Source organism: Haliotis cracherodii, unplaced genomic scaffold (genome assembly GCF_022045235.1).
Source record: "Haliotis cracherodii isolate W230 unplaced genomic scaffold, xgHalCrac1.p SCAF_5, whole genome shotgun sequence".
Taxonomy (NCBI): domain Eukaryota; kingdom Metazoa; phylum Mollusca; class Gastropoda; order Lepetellida; family Haliotidae; genus Haliotis; species Haliotis cracherodii.
Genome location: NW_027266308.1, coordinates 37,688,834 through 37,710,077, shown reverse-complemented (window position 1 = coordinate 37,710,077; position 21,244 = coordinate 37,688,834). Strand labels below are relative to the sequence as shown.

Below are 21,244 nucleotides of genomic sequence, written 5' to 3'. Positions count from 1 at the left end.
CGCGACTTATGACGAATCCGTGTCTGTCACGGATGGACGCAACTCTGAACTCTCTTCTTTGCCTACTCCCCTTAAAAAAGCAGATTACAGTATGAAGATTGTGTTCTGTGTGAGCATTGGTAAGGCAATGGGTCAAAGATTGATTTCCCCAGTGGTGTATGAAACTATTATTGTGTTTATCTACGTATTTAAGAAACATCAAGAAACATTATTTGCCATGCCTGTTGCACGATACGCGAACTATGACTCTTCTGATATACCTTCAATATCCGATACCCGGTCTGCGTTTGTATTTTGCAAATCTACCTCGTGTGTTGTGTGTGTGTGTGTGTGTGCGTGCGTGCGTGCGTGCGTGCGTGTGTGTGTGTGTGTTGGTTGGTTGGTTGGTTGTTTTCAAAACGTGGTGACCACAGTTAGGTCTATATTAAGAGGTTCAGAACAATTTGTCCAAAATCTAAACAAATGCCATCTGAAGTTTACTGAGAAAACTTGTGAAATGCTGGACTTCCTAATTAATAACATCTATATTAAAGGGGGGGGGGGGGGGGGGGGGGGGGGGTTAAGACATTCGGGCAAGAAGAAGGCATCCCCATGGGCACCAATTGTTCTCCCCTTCTTGCAGATCTGTTTCTCGTTATGCACATGAATCGGAATATCTTCTCGGATTGGCAAAGTCAAACCAGGGCAATTTGGCCAAGGCGTTTAACTTAAGCTTCAGATAAATCGATAATCTGATATCGTTCAATAGCCAATTCCCTTCCACTGATTTACCCACCTGAAGTAGAAATAAAGGAGACCAGTTAGATCACTTCATCTCTTTCATATCTAGATCTATGCATAGAGATTCAGAATGACAAAACACTCTACACAAGACTGTATGACATGGGGAATGACTTCACTTTCCGATAGTCAACTGTCCCTTCGTGTCGAGCAATATTCCTACAGCTCCAGCCTATGGTGTTTACATTTCACAACTTTTGAGATACAATCGAGCATGTTCTTTCCACCAAGATTTCAAAGAGCGTCATACGACTCTTGCTCATAAGTTGTTTGATCAAGGTTACAACATTCAAGGCCTCGGCATGGTCAGTAAAGCTTTCAAAAAGGTCTATGGTAGACACGTCGAGGACATTTTGAAATTTGACGCGTCAGTGAAAAAAATGATGTCCGATGCAATTGCCCATTTTGACGTGTACCGTATGTTCCCGTGTTTTGTTTCAGGTGAATAATTGATTTGCCTTTACATGTGTTTGTGACGGGCGCCACCGGTGGGGCAGGATACGCTCACCTTTTCGCGAACACCTGGTATCATTACTTTTTGATAGTGATTTATAAACATATGCTCATGATAAAGTCGGAATCGTACAATCGACTCTGTTTTCAGCAGAGATTAATAATGAATGTGGAAAAGGGTCGTGTAGCTTTTATTTAGTGGGTATGACATGAGCGTTATTCTGGAGTTACCTCCCTTCCATTACAATGGCCGCGCCCATGAAAACGCGACCAAGGAAGTGCTTGTGCAATTAGAATTTGCTAAACCTTTCATCATGCATCTTGTCAAAAGCTAAGAACATCTCCGATGGTTAGGTCGAGAAAGCATCTGATGATATTCATATATACAGTCCGTAAGTACCTCGTCCTTCAATTTACCTGATGAGCCCAAACATACATCAACCCTGATGACCTAGCAATGATAATGCTATATGACTATTGCTATGTACATGACAGGTATATTAAATTGCACAGTTCGTATGAGGGTTTTTTAGAAGGTTCAGTTGTGGTTGTATTATGGCTTCGTTGTTCTCACTCTCAGGTCGTTTCGTTAACTGGATTTCTTGGAGCCTACAGTATCCTCGTGTTATGGGTTTGCGAGCCTCTTAGCATGCTTAGAAATATGTCTGATTACGTGTTTTATAACAATCCCAATACACTAATATTTGGTCTTATCTTGGAGAACATTTATTTCTGTTAGCACTTGGATGGTCAAATAACCATGTCTTGTTAACCTTATAGTGATAATGCCTCCCCGAGGGAGATGAGTCGATCAACGCCATCTTGTTACCATCATAGGATTTCGGGCCTGTCCATTACAGACAAGGTGACAATTGATTCACAATATGATAAGTCACATGACATTACACCAAGGAAGTTTACAAACAGCATCCAATACGTTCTTTGTGCAGCCGATTGTACTGAAGCATAATTCTCTTGGGTCAAGTTCTATGTTAAAGGGGCACTGATCTAACGCAATTCCCCGGGACTGGTTGTTGCCTTTGTTATTGTTTTTTCCCAGTGAGTACCCGGATGTATAGCAGAAATCTAGACTAGTTCGCGACCTCTGCTGTGCCATTCGTAAGCGCATTAGTCACTTTTATTGGTAGTAATAGGGGCGCATGGTCACATTGATCAACAAAATGAAATACAGTTTTCGAGATAATAAGGAAATGTAGGTATCTTTGTGGGTAGCATCGGTAATGGTGACCGAGTTTTGATAAGTCACTTGCTTGGTAATTTTGCGATATTCGTTTACACTATTTCGACTTGCAACTCAAAGTAGATATTTCACCTGAGCATTGCTTTTTATATAGTGTGTATATTTTTTTCTTTCAAAATGTGTAACAAATTTTTAAACGTCTAAATATTCAGTTAGTTTACAAAGTGACTGAAAAACATTTCCCTCTGTATTATTATGATAACGAATTCCAAACATTTTGATGTTTAATGTCATCACCAAGAGACTGAAAATGTTACGTTGAAAAGTACATTTCTATGTTGTTTGACTTCTAATCCTACATAATAATCTTTTGTGATCGTCTTAATCAATCTTGACAGATTATTTAGTCAAAATGACTGACATATTTACACATTTTATAAATTGCCTGAGTGAATCACATTTCACAAATTGACGGTGATATATACACGCTTACAAAGGAAAAGACCGGTGAAAACAACGTGTCTCTGTAACAATCAAATATTTAAAAAGGTATGTATCGTTTCGGGATATTATAACCCGTGTTCGTTTCTCAACTGATCACTTGGATTGTTTCAGGTGTTTCACATAGGTGTCAAGTTTCAAGGGTCGGCTGAGAAAGCCCACGTGCCAACTATTTTGATAACGTCCACGGTTCCTAAAAAATCCATTGAGTGATTGATAACAATGATCAACCAATCAACGTATTATCAGTTAACCCTTTGAACAAAGTATGTTGTTTTTACATCGGCACTTCACGCCATGATATGAGTGCATTCCCTTTGTTTCAGTAAGCCTATACATGTAAACTCTCACTTTTGACGTATCCACTGTGCAAGATAACAGTGATTAATCAATCAACATATTTTCTGTTAATCCTTTGATGACTAAGAACGATCCGTTGATTTACAAAAAAAAGTAAATCAACTGATCATTCATCTCTTGCTGGGCTGCCACGTGCATATTACATAACACACATTTCACCTCACTTCAAACCTGGATTTAGATTGAATAATTACCCCCAGACACAATAAATGTCAAATGGGAACCTTTGTCAGGTAATCTATGTGGTGCTACCACTAATTGTACCTGTAATAAATTCATTAACTGAGAATCAAGTGAATGACGACAAATACACAAGTGTAGGGTTATACGAGAACACGTGGATGCCAACAAGGGAGTATTAATCGTATGATAGACGCAATCCGAAATCCGAAATTGCTTTCACTGCATGGATACTTTTTTTGTATTAAACTATAACCATCTGGGGTATTTCCAAATGACGCTTCCGATGAGCTCCACCGTTCTTTCTGTCTGTTTGTTTAGGCTGAAGAAATTAATTAACATGCGCCCTTTGTCGAAATCTTTATAGATCACAGTTAACCAATCAGTGTTTATGCAAAAATGCGTAAAACAAATATTGCCTGCAGCCTCCAAGTTTATTTAGCTGTCCTTGCAGACGGTAGCCCAGTCTCTGGTCACGCTCAGTTGCGTTGCGTATCATCCGGGTACTCACGGGAGAAAAAACAATAACAAAGGCAACAACCAGTCCGGGGAATTGCGTTAGATCAGTGCCCCTTTAACACTTCCAAATTTACTTGTCTATAGGTATAGTGTCCTAATTCATGCTTCTGGTTAATGTAACTTTCATGTGAACCGCTTGGTATATTCCACTAAAACTGTAACTAGCCCGGTCAACATTTATTGTCAGCTAGGTGCTAATGGAAATTTATGCCCTTGACTAAAAGCCTTATACTGAATAAATGGAGGCAAATCCATTCAAAACATTGTCTTATGAAGGAATAAAGGGATTCCGAATGACCCAGGAATACGACACAACCTGGTAACCAAACAACCTAAGTGATACAAAACTAAGAGGTTATGAAATGACCCAATGGATATGATACTATTGGGTAACGAAACTACTGGGATACGAAATGTCGTGTTACTGTTTGCCTATGGTTATGTGGTCATGGTTATATTCTGAATTATCTCTTATTCCCCTTTGAAATATTATGTCTATTCTACCTTTCTTCTGGAGTAATGCCATGATTTATTTTTCCAGGATAGGGAGAGTTATGGCTGCGTAAACAGTGTTCAATGTATCAGCAACTGGTTAGGCGCCTGATATCCCAAGTAACACTCACATGTAAACAAAACTTGCATGTAAAATCAAGAACATTCCACCGTCCTAAGCGAGCAGGAAATCTAAAGACCATGAAGCTTGACACTCCACAGTTTCACGGCCTCTTCAATCCGGAGCTGAGGCAGCTCATTAAGTACTTTGAGACGTATAAGTATGAGCTGCGTATAGCTGGGGGTGCCGTGAGGGACCTGCTCCTGGGCAATGACCCACATGATATAGACTTTGCCACCACCGCCACACCAGACGAAATGAAGGCACTTTTTGAGAGGGAGAATGTTCGCATGATCAACAACAAGGGAGAGAAGCATGGGACGATCACGGCCAGGATTAACGACAAAGTATGCACTAGGAATTGTAACCAGATAGGCTGCTCTTGTTGAAAGATTTTATTGTTGAAAGATTTCAAGTCAACTTTGAATTAAAACCCCAAAACTCCCTTGTTTAAAAATCCAAGAGTCACAAAAAGTCAGCCAGTCTGCTTTGTTTATTATAGAGCCAACACTTTTTTGTAATATATGGAAAAGGCAGACACATTCTTGTGTTTTTTAAATTGAATGAGCAACCAACGTGATGACCAGATGACAGGATTTCTTATATTAATCATATTTATACTGAAGGTTTCCATGATACATTGTGTGATTCTGTAAACCTTGGTTTAGATTGATTTAAGCCTGTGGTGATAATGTTTCTGTCTTTAAAACACTGCAATGATGTTTTGGTTTTCCAGGAAAACTTTGAGGTGACAACTCTTCGTATTGATGTGGTGACCGATGGCCGCCATGCAGAAGTGGAATTCACAACCGACTGGCAGTTGGATGCAAACAGGCGGGATCTCACCATTAATGCCATGTTTCTAGGTACAACATGCCATCAAATTAAGTTGATTCTTGATCTTGTTGCCCTCATCAAGAATGAGTCCTCAATATCCTATACCTATTGTACGAGTATACGAACATAAATATGAATGTTACTATATATGAGCTTACTTTAGTGAGTGAGTTGGGTTTAATGCCACTATGAACCTGTATTCCAGTGATATCACAGCTTGTCAGCTTGATGTTTTGGGGAAAGCTGGAAGTGATGCAGGTTTTAGATGTTCACCACTTTGGAAACATCTATGAGCACGGGTATGGTGCTGCCAAACCTAGAAACACGATCAGGGCGAACCAGGATTTAGACCCATGATCATAGGTTTCTGGCGAGCCTAAAGGACACAACTCTGTACAGCAAATTGCAGCACCTTACATGACCAGCCATCCATACCCCCTGAGCTTACTAGAAGCCTAGCAGACATGAGAATAGATACTTTGACTTAATCACAGGAAACTAATACAGTCAAGTCTCGCTAATCGGAAAATTGGCTTTATCCGAGACTTATGATGAGAACCGATTAAATCAGTGTTATTTAGACCCTTTAATCTGACAGTTTCGCACTCCGACTCCGACACACCTAATTTGCAATGAATTACCGAAATCACTCATTAATCAGTCTTGTCAATCCGCCACAGTGATCATATTTCAACGGCTGCAGAGATAAACTTGCTTAACAATCAACAATTACTGCTTTACATAAACAAAACAGGATTAATCACATGCCTAGATTACCTCAATCTCCTAAACTCGGATACAAGGTCTCGCTACCTCACTCGTTTCATTTTGGTGACTTCCATTCTAGACTATGCTTTAAAAAGTATTTTGAATCAGTCATACATTGTGTTAAACTTTAGAGGTTGCATCATTAGAAAAAATATTCTGCTAACAATGTAACATAATATGAAAATTGCCTTTTTCCTCTTTTTTTATTACGTGTTTGAATCGTTATCTGTTGTGTAGTTGTCGGATTTTCGATCACCAACGTTGCTACTACCTAATTTAGTTTATCCGACTTACTCGTTAATCTGACATAATCATATGCAACCAACAATGTCTTGTTAAAGGGACTTGACTGTATATAGTGCGAGGCTTGAGACTAGCAAAACAGATTGTGTCTCATTTTGTTAATCAGCATTTAGAAGATGAAAGAAGGATACATGAATGATTCCATCACCATCAGCTGATGTCTGAAATTTGAGTTAATGGTGTTCTGCTTGTCCAGGATTTGATGGGATGCTGTATGACTACTTCAGTGGGATCAAGGATCTGGATGAGCGACGTGTGCGCTTTGTGGGCATTGCTGCTGAGAGGATGCAAGAAGATTACCTTCGAATTCTCCGCTACTTCAGGTATGGACAGTTGTGTACTTAGACATGACAGAGATTAGCACTATTGTGTTGATATACACCAGATAGGCAGAGGGTAAATATTTATCCCCTGCCATGAAGTGGGGTGGGGATATAGGAACAGTCCGTCCGTCATTCTGTCTTTCCTTACGTCCACTTCTTAATGGGGACAAATTTTCTCATAAACTATTTCAGTTGGAGAAATGAAATTATACACACTGATGTTACTGGTCACGATTTCAAATGAGTTTCGAAAATTGGTGTCTATAATCAGCTGATAATTCTTTTTTTACAGAGTTATAGCCCTTGCTCTTTGCTTTTAGACTCCAGTGCGTACTGGAGAGAAATATTCTCAGAAATTACTGAAGTTACATGAATAAAAGTTTGCATGCTTATCTAAGAAGTACTTGTTAAAACTGATTTTGAAAATTGGTTTCGTAAATTATGTTTTGACAGAGTTATGGCCCTTGCTGCGTGCTTTTCAACTTCGTGCATACTGTGTGAATTGGGGACAAATTTTCTTAGAGACTACTGAAGTTACATGAATTAAAGTTTGCATGCTTGTCTAAAATATACTTATCAAGACTGAGTTCGAAAATCAGGTTTTCTTATGACAAAGCAACCCCAGTGCCTATCTCTACTTTGGATATTTTGGACTCTACTTTTGATAGTTAACATTAACTTTCATGTTATTCACTACGATATGAACAGACAAAATTTTTATTCATCCCATGGCGGGAGACAGTGGTTATGCTGTTTTCTTGTTTCACATACATAGCAAAGCCCTGGCATGGGGACTATGGTGGTGGCCATGGGGGTATGTTGTGTAATCAGGACTTGTAGTTGATGCATGTATTGATACAACTTGTGGCAACAGTATGTCCCCAGTGCCTTTGAGACTATTTTCCCGAACTCTAAGGCGCCAGGATTCCCTGTGCGTTGCGTCACTTGGGCACGCCCGAAACCTATGATTGTGGGTTTGAATCCTGGTTTGCCCCGATTATGTTTCTAGGTTTGCCAACACCATATCCATGCTCATGGGTTTCACCGAAGTGGTAAACGTATTAGACCTGCATCACGTCGGGCTTTCCTCCCACATTTAGCCGTCACGCAGTGATTTAACTGGAATGCTGTTAAAAGCAGCCTTAAACCCAACTCACTCACTCACTCACTCACTCACTCACTCACTCACTCACTCAAGATTACTTTGTGGACATTTGCTTTCTGTCATTGACAATTGACATGACTGACAATAACAAGTTTGTTTGATTAAATCTAAACTTTATTTCATCACAAATCAAATTATTATCAATGTATTAGCCAGCCCTATCAATTCACAGGTATAATTTGTTGTTGCCAAAGCTTTTTATGCAGGCTGCTTTATAAGCAAGTGAAAGGTCAACTTTCTGTTCTGTCTGTCTGCATCAATAATCATTCTGTCAGTTATCCATGATTGTACATTTTATTTTGTACTTTTGTCACAATAATGTTGTATAATGTCACAGTATGATATGAATTCTGTCTACCATTAAATCAGGACAACTTAGTTCAGCCATGCTGGACGACTGGCTGACTGACCAATACATGTTTGCTATGCAGGTTCTATGGACGTATTGCTACGGGGCCCAATCTCCATGAGCCTCAGACATTGGACTCCATCAGGCAGAATGCAGGTGGCCTTGCTGGTGGGTAGCTTTGTCTTCGTGTTCCTGGGAGTATCCAGGATGATTTCTAGACATGCGCAGAGGTCGATGTTCAGCTCCAAGTCTGAGCAAATGTCTTGATTAATGTTACTATTTATAAAAAATATGATGGCTTGGTCAAAGTGACTTGTACTTCACTGATAAAAGGACCAGTAAAAAGGAATTGTTTTAATGTTACTCTATTGCATGAAATTCTATGTAAGGATACTTCATGAAAGTAAGGGGGAGGCCGAGTAGCCTAGTGGTTAAAGCGTTCGCTCGTCACGCCAAAAAACCCGACATGGGTACAATGTGTCAAACCCATTTTTGGTGTCCCCTGCCGTGATGTTGCTGGAATATTGCTAAAAGCGGCATTAAACCATACTCAAACACTCACACATGAAATTAAGAAAATAACACCTTAGTTTGAATCCTAGATAAATCCCTGGTATCTCTGCTCCATCCGAGGTATTTGCCATTTTCTGTATACTTGTTTTTTATTATTTTGGCACTCTTGTTATTTGATAGTTGAACATAATGTTACAGTTTTTAGCATAGGTTATTTGTTATGACGTTCCATTGGCCTGGAATGCTGGCAAGTGATCTCCTTGTGTTCTTTTTATAGGAATATCTGGCGAGCGTCTGTGGGTTGAGGTTAAGAAAATCCTAACTGGGAATTATGCCGGCCCTATTGTCCAGACCATGACAGAGCTTGGTGTTGGTGCTTTTATTGGTGAGTCAATTCTCTAAGTCAAAGAGTTTGCTGTTATGTCTTTGTAGGCGAGTTAACTTCAGTGTTATGAGTGAGTGAGTGAGTTTGCTTTGAACAACTTTAAGAGAGGCGAAAGCCTGGAAATGATTTTGTTTGTTTGTTGTTTAATGCTGCACTCAACAATGTTCCAGCTATATGACGTCAGTCTGTAAATAATTGAGTCCAGACCAGACAATCGAGTGATTGATATCATGAGCATCGATCCACGCCATTGGGATACGATGACAGGCATCAACCAAGTCAGTGAGCCCGACCATGAGATCCTGTTTGTCGCCTCTTACTACAAGCATAGTCGGTGTTCTCCATAGGAGCTTCAATATACTTATCAGAGTTGCATTGCTTGGCTTAGTCTTGACCCACTCAGAATAAGCTGTTGTGATTCAGATGTGGTAATTCGAGGTAAGAATAGGTCCCAAGCAACAGATGCTTGTCAGATGGCAACTAAATGGATCGGATGGTCTGACTTGGTTGATTGTGTATCATCATGGAACATTTGCCATAGTTTCAATCACTGGTTTGTCTGACCCAGCTTACAGGTTATGATATAGCTGGAATGTAGCTGATACTGTTTCTGTTTGTATGGTATGGTATACTCATTCACGCTATTGTTGTTCCAGGACTACCAGAGAAGCCTGATGTGCAGCACTTCCTCCAAGTGTGTGCACGGACAGAAGGGTTGTCTCCCTTGCCTATGACGAGATTGTCGGCACTGCTGTCTGGGGAGAGTGAGGTGAGTTGAAGCTGGGTTGAGGTCCTTAACAAGACTCTGTATCATGGTGTGAAGCCTATGGTGTAGGTTTTCATTAGTTATGACATATCGTACTGAATGTTTTTATGATGATGATGATGATGATGATGATGATGGTTGTTGTTGGATTTCATTAGTTATGACATATTGTACTGAATGTTTTGATGATGATGATGATGGTTGTTGTTGGATTTCATTAGTTATGACATATTGTACTGAATGTTTTGATGATGATGATGATGATGATGATGATGATGGTTGTTGTTATTGTTATTATTATTGGGTATTAGCCAATTAAATGAGACAAAAAGAGATAGACAGGGGGTCGGCCACTGTCCCGAACCAAGTTTCTCTGAAGCTATTTTGTAACCATGGCAACAAAATGTTGTTTTCACGAAAAGTGGACATCATGAATGATCAAGTAACGACATATTTGACTGTTTATTTCAGATGTATGAGTTACACAAGAGGATGAAGCTGTCAACCGAGGAGCTGAAGATGGGTCTGTTTATCATACAACACCGTGACGACGATGTTGGTGACTCGGTGTCGAGGTACTGCCAGGACCTGATCATAGACACTGTTGGCCGGGAGCCCAAGGTGAAGGACAGGATTATACAACTCCTGGTGTATAAAGGTGAGGGGACACAAGCAGATGAGTTTGTGAGCTGGTCCCCACCCAAGTTCCCGGTGACAGGTCATGACCTTTTCGCTCACAACGTTCCCAAGGGACCAGTGTTTGCCAAAACCCTCAATGAGCTCCGACAAATCTGGAAGAAAAGCAACTGTCTGATGTCGAAGGAGGAACTCATTGATAAAATAGATGAAGTAGTGAAACAGAAGTCTTGATGAAGTCTTGGTTGGGATGTGGGAGGTCTTCTTCTCCAATCAGAAGATCCGTAGTTCGGATCCCAGAAAGGCATGGACCATTGTAAAACAAGTGTGACTGTGGTGAAATCTGATTGGTTGTAAACATTGTGGAATGGGAAAGCTTGACTCTCACTGAAGATGAATAAATTTCATGTCTTGTATGATGTCATTCATGGCATGTCATGACGTCATCTGGTTCGAGTCTCATGTCCCTCGGCCTACATTTGCTGTGATAATAATCCTTCATTTGTCAGCACTAAACCCATGTATGTGGGTTCCACCTAAATAATGAACATTGTGATGTTACCATTTACTTTTCAAATAGTTAAACCCAAATCATTTACTTTGGGAAATAAACTCATCACACTGGATTTTCTAGTTTGTTTACCAGGGAGAACTGGTATTCAATCTCTGTATTTCAAATGGAAACATAATCTACATGAAGCTTCTTTAAAGCTTGCTTCACTTGTCTTCAAGTGAAAAATAGGAATGGGTGCCGTCCCTCCTTCCTCAAAAGCCATGAGAGATATTTTTACCAAACTTGGCACATAGATCGGTCTAGTGGTGAACTGGTGCTTTTTCATAGTTTCAGATGTTTGAAAAGATAATTTTTCAAGTTTTAATGGCAACGGCTTTGAGATAGACTGAAAATCTTGAACACTGTACAATATATCTTGTCTGGCACACAACCAAACATGTCATATTGGAGGGGGGTATGAGTGTTTCGTGCTTGTTGTATTTAATACAATTGGTTCATGTTTGTATTATTACAGCTGTGATACAGATGCATACTTTGTATACCCGAGAGAGAGACCCTCGGTATCAGAATTGGTCCCCAGGTAAAAGAATTCTCATACTAACCTACAATCATAAGGGGGTATCAATAAGCTTTGACCTTTGCATACATAGTACTAAAATATTGTCAAAATCTTTAGTAAATTTTCACCATTGTCCCCTTGCAGTTCAATACACTTGTTCCATCTCCTCTCGAGTTCAGTGGCCCTTGCTTTGTTGGTCAAATCACCTTCTGTCAACCTGCGGGGGCATGGGTGGCCCAGTCGTCTAAGGCGCCGCGATTTGCTATGCAGAGTTGTGTCCCTTGGGCACGCCAGAAACCTATGATTGTGGGTTCGAATTCCGGTTCGCCCCGATTATGTTTCAGTGCTCGTGGGTTTCACCAAATTGGTAAATGTCTGAGACCTGCATCACTTCGGGCTTTCCTCCCACATTAAGCTGACACGCCATGATATAACTGGAATAATGTTAAAAGCGGTGTTAACCCCAACTGACTCACTCACTCACTCTGTAACCAGCCCTCCACAGCAGTAACCAATTATTGGTCCTCGTTCAATCTCTGGCCTTGCAAGTATCTTTCAAATTTGTAAACAGGGTGGTAGTCACTTGGGGTCAGATCTGGTGAATAAGGTGGATGGGTTTAAAGTTCATATCCACATTCTAGGCCTTGTACTTGGTTGGTACTGACTAGGACTGTGGTTAGTCACATGATATTTTGTTTAATGACAAAAAATAACTATATAAGTCCATGGTTATACTACAAGCCACTAATGTTTACAGTTCTTTCTGACTATATATGCCTTCCTGCTGACTTTTTATATGTTTGAGTGGAGATAAAGTGTCAGTCAACTTCAGTACATGCATGACCAGATCAATTTATACATGCATCTAAATAGACTTTGCCAGGGCTCCGGTAAAACAATTCATTGCTGTGCTGCCATGGCTGGCTGTTTCTCCAGACCTCCCCCCCAACAGAATATGTCTGGGATGAGATGGTGGGACACCTACGACAGGACCAGAACCAGCCGGCAATGCTAGCTCAGTTGGGCCAATCTCTGGTTGACATTTAGAACAACATCCCCCAGGCCATTTTCAAACCCAATACTGACATTGTCAGTTGATTTGTTACACCCCTGTTTTAGGTTGTGTCACTTAGTCTCCTGTTACCAGGTATAGCTTTTGTTAATAAAAATGTTATGATAAAACCTTGATGAGACGAATGACCAAATATTATGTTGTTATTTTCAATACATAACATTAACACCACTTTATATGAAGCCATCCACATCTGTGGTCTAGTGGTAGAGTGTCTGACCGGAGAGTGGGAGGTCTGGGGTTCGATCCCCGGCTGCATCATACCTGAAGACTTGAAAGATGGTACTTGTTGTTACCCTGCCTGGTGCTCAGCATTAAGGGGCTAAAACAAGGACTGGTCGGCTCGGAGTCAGTATACTGTGTCTGATTGGGATTTTCATGTTAAACTGCAGAAAGGTATCTCAGTGGGCTAGCACTGTAAAATTGACATGAGTCCGGACTAGTACAAGCAGCCACACACACACACATTGTGGAATAATTTTGAAAGCGACGTTAATTCCCATTTTACCTCACCACACCGCTAAGTATTTCGTGTTAGAAAGTCTCCAAGGTTGTAACAAGCTGACTAGAAAGTGTATCAGGTGGGTATGTGGTCTCCAGACACACTATCCACAGGTCAGTGTGACATAACAGGAACGTTGCTGAGACTGAGATGTGAAACATTTACTCTCTATATCAGTTTCTTACATAATCTTGGTCCCCGTTATTCTATGTTGCACTCAGGGAATAGTTCCTTATTTGTAATATCAATAACAGTGGTGTAAAATGTTCAGGCAGTTGCTGCCCATGTCAGTGTGAGTGAGTGAGTTGGGTTTAACGCCGCTTTTAACATTATTCCAGTTATATCGCGGCATGCCAGCTTAATGTGGGAGGAAAGCCCGAAGTGATGCAGGTCTCGGACGTTAACCACTTCGGGGAAACCCACGAGCACGGGTATGGTGCTGACAAACCTAGAAACATAATCGGGGTGAACCGGGATTCGAACCCACAATCATAGGTTTCATAGGTTTCATAGGTTTCGCAACTCTGCACAGTGAACCGCGGCGCCTTAGACGACTGGGCCACCCGTGCCCCCGCTGCCCATGTCAGTGGTGTTGAGGATATAAGAACCTCTACCAGGGTCTGGTTATGACCATGTCACATGGTGTGCTGGAATCATCCCACAAATCACATCCTTACCTTGTCAGCTTGTTGGCGGAGTTAACCTCCATTCATGAGGGGTCCAACCTCGATTTGTGAAGTCCAGGGTTCGAATATCATTTCAGAATTCAGAAATGCAGCGAGTTGCTTTCCTGCATTGAACAGTATTCCAGATGTATTACGTCATGTCAGCTTCATGTGGGAGGAAGCTCAAAGTAATGCAGGGGGCAATGGGTGGCACGGGTGGCCCAGTCGTCTAAGGTGCCGCAATTCCTTTGAATTGTGGGTTTGAATCCTGATTCGCCCCAATTATGTTTCCAGGTTTGTCAGTACCATACCCTTGCTCATGGGTTTCATCGAAGTGGTAAACGTCTGAGACCTGCATCATTTGAGCTTTCCTCTCACATTAAGCTGACACGCCGTGATTTAACTGGAATACTGTTAAAAGCGGCCAAAACCCAACTCACTCACTCACTCAAAGTGATGCAGGTCTCTGACCATGAGCAGTAAGTATGGTGCAGACATGTGTTGTCTGCTATGTCTCTGGCTTTGTTCTGCTGCCATGTGATGAGAGCCAGGCAAGAAATGAACATCCAGAGTCCTCCATGTCTCCTCCAGGGACAACCAACGAACAATACATTTTATATATTTATTCATGATTTGATAATTATGATATGCTTTCCCTTGGCATAAAATAACTGACATATACACAAGTCGGTTATGTTGATCTTGTGGCAGAGCAGGGACAACTCTACAAAATCTAGTAAAAATATAATAAACTTTGATAAATAGACACTCCCCAAATCCATCATTTGGGGAATTCCTTGAAATGAAACATATATGTACAGTTAAAGGGAACTTACTGGGATATGTTTGCTATTATATAACAATGTATAAACAACATATTGACCCTATTAGTCTCAGCATATTGCTTCTCCAGGTATATGGTGAGTAGGTGAGGGTGTCAGCATGTCAAGGGTTAATAAGGGAGGATGTACAGATGACATAAAGATAGCTATGTACACAGGGACAAGAGGTACAGAGGGTGCTGTCCTTGCACCAGCACACACTAAAAATTTCCTGTTTTCATGCTCAACATATGTGACTCAAAAGATTCTTTCATATTATCTATAGTTAATCTTTCATGCCTGACAGATTTACTATAGTAATCTGAAAGAATTGGATGTTCTTAATTTTTTTTGAGTGGTATATATCAAAGGCATATATTATTAGAAGGGAATCTGATTGGCCAATATACAACCAAAGAGTCAAAATAGCAGCACAATATGGCTATTTATATCTCCATTGGTTGGTAGTGATGATATCGCTAGGTAGCTTGGCTTGAGTGAGTGAGTGAGATTATTCCAGCCATATCGCAGCAGGGGCACTTGGCTCTGAACAGTCGAACATTTCACGGCATGTCAGCTTAACTTGGGAAAGAGTCCTAAGTGATGCAGGTTTTAGATGTTTACCGTCTATGTGAAACCCACAAGCACAGGTTTGGTGGTGACAAGACTAGAAACATAATCGGTTGAATAAAACCAAAAATGGTAGGTTTCTGCAAGCCTGAGGGTCGAAACTCAATACAGAGAATCACAGCACCTTTAACATCTTGGCCATTTGAGAATTTGACAATCCTAATGAATTGTATACTATAGTCTACTGGTGCAGGGACAGATTAACATCAATACTGGCACTGGGGCAAGACAACATGCAAGTCAAAGACATATAGATAGAGGAAAATGAGAGGTAACTATGGCAACATGTCATCCATCCCACACCATGGGCAGGCACCTGAACACAAGCAGTCATGCTTCGTTCAGGTAATAGGGCAATCATATTTGGACGATTATTTCAATAATGTTTATTTGAAGAGAAGCCACTGATGTGCAAGGGAGGATGAACATGGCGACGGAGGATGCTTGCTTGTTGACCAATGAGGTACAAGTTTGTTTATTTGTTTCTTTGTTTCTTTGTAGTTTAACACAGCACTCAGCAATATTCCACCTATATGAGTGAGTGAGTATGGTGTTACGCCGCTTTTAGCAATATTCCAGCAATATCAGGCATGAGGACAAAGGGCTTCACACATTGCACCCATGTCGGGATTGAACCCTGGTTTCGGCATGATGAGTGAACGCTTTAACCACTAGGCTTTAACCACTATGACAGGAAAATGAAGGAAAAAGTTGTAGCATTATGATAAAATATAAATAACCCAGGTATCGTTCTACTAATGTAAGAAAGTAGGTATAAGGGTCACATTAGACATGTTTTTATTTCATCTAAGGCCTTATATTTTGTTTAGTTGGTTTACAAGTCCAACTGACCACAAAAAAAACCTGAAATTAAAAGATGAAAAAAGACTTGACAATCTTATTTTCGGCTGACTGTTTTACAGTTTGGTGAAATGAAAAAAATACATGACAGATTTTATCACCGCTGATCGTAAGAAAAAGTGACTATCATGTCTAAAAATAGTTATTCTAACAAAACACCCATCTATTGTCTTTCAGTATCGTTTTGCAATCTGACTACCGTGTACGAGTTCGTTTTCATTCATAAGCAGCAGTACTAATCTGAAAGTTGCAATTAAATATGAATTTTAAAATTCGACCATCTACATTGAATTTTAGCCACCAAATTTTGTAAACCAACTAATAAAAGATAAAAGCCAAAGACATGCTACACATGCCTTAAGGATGTTGCTAGCAAGTTGAAGACACATCTCTTGATTTACTGTACATTGTCATTGAGGTAGTGATTAATTACTCTTAGGGTCCTTATAAGCTGGCAATGTACACAGGCAAGGCAATCTGCAGGGAGCCGAGGCCACACTGAAGGAAACAGCTGTCAAGCAACAAATACATGGACATCCACACTCATTTCAATCCTTATAGATGTACAGGACATTTTGTATCCATGAAAACATTCATAAGGACACAAGACAGCATAAATTTGATTGTTGAAATCAAGGTACCAGAGTCAACGGTGATCCTCAATGTGTATCAACTGCAGAAAGTTCATAACTTGATAATTAAAAACAAATATCAATTAATCTCATTTTTTCAGAGTATAAGGATATTTTCTATATACACATATGTATTTTAGTCACAAGCACTGAAAAATGTAAATGGATAAAAAGTTAATTCTTTGCATTAATGTCAGTTTCATTTCTAATGTGTTACACTGTTTGATATATCTATTAACACATGCAGAATCGTACAAAATTGACAGTTACTCTGCCCAGTTTTCTACCCTCATTTTCAGATACTTCTCTGCAACAATTCAGTTGCTATCTTGACACAGCAGGCATGGACTAAGAAGACTGTTACATTGCTTGTACACTTACAACCACAGAACACACACTAGTCAACCTCGGTCTCAGCCCAACGATGCTTAAAGTCTCACCAGCACTATCAAATGTCGGTTTAGAAGAATCTTTACACCTACAGTCGAACCTTGTTTGTCAAACTTGGATGTGTCGAATTCCCAGTTGTCTCGAATTCATTTGCGAGACCCAAGTGTCCAAATTAAACATTATATTCCCCTGATGTTTCCTCACGAGTTGAACATTACAAGATTCGACTGTATTGGAAATAATTCAACTTAACACTGAAATAATATAACTCAATATTGAAAAAAACTTAATTTAACAAGAGACCATATACTGGTATATGTTTTCTGATTTTCAATATCAGACCTATAGAGAATCTCACCCGAGTGTCTTTAGATATAACAAATAGTGTGGATATATCTAATATCAAAAGACACTTGGGTGAGATTCAATATATCATCCAAAATCATTCCTCCAACATCTCCAGCTTGTAAACAAGACAGCTGACCAGCTTCAGTGGCAGAGAGATGAGTGATGCCATTTGATTGTGACATCATAACAAAGGAGTCATAATGGCCTGCAAAGACTGAGATACAATTATACTTCAACAATATCTCCTTGGAGATAATACTGGAGCTCACCCAAGCAGTATCTCCTGGAAGATAATACTGGAGGTCACCCAAGCAATATCTCCTGGAAGATAATACTTGAGGTCACCCAAGCAGTATCTCCTGGAAGATAATACTGGAGGTCACCCAAGCAATATCTCCTGAAAGATAATACTGGATCTCACCCAAGCAATATCTCCTTGAAGATAATACTGGAGGTCACCCAAGCAATATCTCCTGGAAGATAATACTGGATCTCACCCAAGCAATATCTCCTGGAAGATAATACTTGAGGTCACCCAAACAATATCTCCTGGAAGATAATACTGGATCTCACCCAAGCAATATCTCCTTGAAGATAATACTGGAGGTCACCCAAGCAATATCTCCTTGAAGATAATACTGGATCTCACCCAAGCAATATCTCCTTGAAGATAATACTGGAGGTCACCCAAGCAATATCTCCTGGAAGATAATACTGGAGGTCACCCAAACATTATCTCCTGGAAGATAATACTGGATCTCACCCAAACAATATCTCCTGTGGAGGCAAGTTTTGGATGTTACATCAGCACGAATATGAAAGAGCAGTTTAGCACACATATTCCAATGGCAGGTCTGTACTGTATACAGTGAAACAGTGAATTCCCCTTGTTATATAAAGATGTTGCTGAGAGTAAACTAAATCAGGACTTGATCAGGATCAATGGGATTTGTATTACGATAGTTTCACTGTGTGTTAAATGCCAGCATTTGCAAATGTTCACATTTAGAACTTTGCTGAATCTGTCTTAAATTGAAACATTTCCATTGAGAAGAATTATCTACTTTCACAGGAGAAGCAAAACCAAAATAGTTATCCAAGTAACTTTTGTTCGCACTCTTTTCCTGTTGACCTCCATATAAATTTTCAGTATTCGTACGGAAGGTTATTGGAGCAGGGTGCTTAATATGGTGAATACGGTATTTCTCCACAGTGCAAGACATACATAATCTCAGCTTCTGGGATATGAGAAAATATATGTTACTGTATGTTTGTGATGAATGTATACCTGTGTACACTGGGTATGATGTTATGAATGCTGTGTGCTGTACAATACACAGACAACAACATCTAGTCATGCACTGGTGGAAGACACTGGCTGTACCCTGAACCCTGCAGGGCTGTATTCAAGAGCCCGTCCATTCCCAGGTACTGAATATTTGATTAACCCATAAAATATAGGTGACTGATGACGAAAACAATACAATTCAAAAAGGGTTGCTAGGCATTATTTAAACACATGACAAATTTATCGTTAACCCAGGAATTTTTATACTACTCAACTTTTCGCAGATATTTTCCTATTATTCTATGACAATGGTACTACTTGTCATCAGTGGATAATTTAGGAAGGGATTGCATGGGTCAATTGTGGTGTCAGCTTATACACAAGGTCAGCCAATTCCACTGATAAAACATACCAATTGTGACAAGCACGGAATAAATACCCATTATCCCCCATCAAAATTGAGTAGTAATTTAAAAAGAAACTCCATGCCTAAAACAACTAGTGAGTGAGTGAGTTTGATTTTACGCCGCTTTTAGCAATATACCAGCAATATCACGGTGGGGCACACCAGAAATGGGCTTCACACATTGTACCCATGTCGGGAATCGACCCCGGGTCTTCGTCATGACAAGCGAACGCTTTAACCACTAGGCTACCCGACCGAACCAGCCTGCTACTTTGCCAATGCCCTTCCTGACAAGCAACTGGTCAGGGCCAAGGTGAACATGTGTGTCATTAGTATATGGGCAGATGGGTGTCCTAGGGGTGTCTTGTGGGTGTCCCAGGTCGTTCTGGGGTGGGGGGTGGGTGTCTCTCAGGGTGTTCCAGGGGTGTCGAGAGTGCAGCTCTGAGGGTCAGTTACAGCCCGTATTGATGCCCATTAAACACAAGGTCAGGTGCGTGAATGATGGACACCTTCATGATAATATTCCTACTGACAGCAGACATATATCATGGCCTATTTGCATGGTATGGAAGACAGTGTTATTGATGGACAATGGCATTATTGCATAATGTATATTGTATGCATGCTGTATGTTTACATGTGCTTCATGGATTGGGATGAGGGGGTGATAACACATAAATATTATCTGCACAGGTCAGCTTGCTCCCTCACACACCAAGTTCAGTGACCTTAGCACCTTGAATAATTAATGTCTGACCTAACGAAGAAAGTGAACCTATTGACTATAGCTATCTTTCCATCCTCGATTATCCAGGGTACTATATTCATTCTATCATTATAAAAACCCTGGACCCATTTGCCACCATAGCTTGTTTGAGCGGGATACAAATTTCACAACTGTAAATATAGCTGTCCAATCAAATTACTCTGATGAGCAAAAGAAATTCTGTACTAAGTTTGTGAAATGAGGAATGGAGGCGGTGACATCACTTTTGAAACAACATCTTGGCGAATGGGTCCAGGGAGTTTTTGTTTATAGACTGGAGATATGATGCTCTGGATACAGAGGATGCCATCTCTTGGGGCCATGTGTTCTGAAGTATGAATATGCACTAACACTAAAACCTACACTCAATGGCCATAGACAAGTTCACATGATGGACCTCTCCATAAGGTTCTAAGTTAACTCAGTGTAACAAACAGACTTTTCAATATTCCATTTCAAAACCACATTTCCCTAACTTTTCATATTTGTGTCTACTATTAAACCTTTTCTTTGTTTAGAATCATCCAGCACGACAGACATGTAACGTTACCCTTAATTTCTTCCACAGGACACCATGCCAAAAATGTTACCATGTCATGATTTTTGGTGTCATTGCGACATTGTATACAGAGAACCATCAAAATTATGGACATTAATTCATAAATTAAGACGAATGAAATAATGAAATTTAATCTTGCTGCACTGACCTTGAACCCTACCTAGAGTTACATTTTGCTGACTTACCTATGATCAATGATCGTACATCCTTGAACACTATTGACCACAGTAGCTATTTCAGAAATTAGATCGATTAAAAATATTTCAACCATAATCATCTTCAAAACAAATAAAACCATTTCTTTCAAGTAAAATATTCATACTTGTAAATTCCGATGTAGACGGATTCTTGCGTCTGTCATGTCAATCTCTTTGTGAGACATGCAGGCCACATCACAACAGCAACCATGGTGAAAAACATGGCCACAGCCACTGAATGATAAACCTCTTTAACCATCTCATAACAGAATTAAAACTTTGGTAACCATGGTAACAGATCTGTATAAGGCACAACCTCGTACTTGTATCATCTTGATTGTGGAGAAAACTACGGGAAAAGAAGTGAAACATGAATATTATA

At 40.1% G+C, this 21,244-nt stretch overlaps 1 protein-coding gene across 2 annotated transcripts; it reads left to right on the top strand.

The window, feature by feature from the left end:
- The first annotated feature begins 1,492 nt into the window (after positions 1–1,492).
- On the top strand, positions 1,493–11,553 carry LOC139442201 (CCA tRNA nucleotidyltransferase 1, mitochondrial-like). Of its 2 annotated transcripts, none has more exons than XM_071222987.1 (8): positions 1,493–1,625; positions 4,541–4,954; positions 5,344–5,473; positions 6,712–6,838; positions 8,435–8,520; positions 9,143–9,250; positions 9,907–10,019; positions 10,488–11,553. In XM_071222987.1, the coding sequence occupies exons 2-8, from the start codon at positions 4,571–4,573 to the stop codon at positions 10,884–10,886; spliced, it is 1,347 nt and encodes a 448-aa protein (XP_071079088.1). In that variant the 5' UTR covers positions 1,493–1,625; positions 4,541–4,570; the 3' UTR covers positions 10,887–11,553. The 2 variants fall into 2 exon arrangements, with proteins under 2 accessions (XP_071079088.1, XP_071079087.1); XM_071222986.1 differs by having other exon boundaries at positions 4,536–4,954.
- Positions 11,554–21,244: the final 9,691 nt, after the last annotated feature.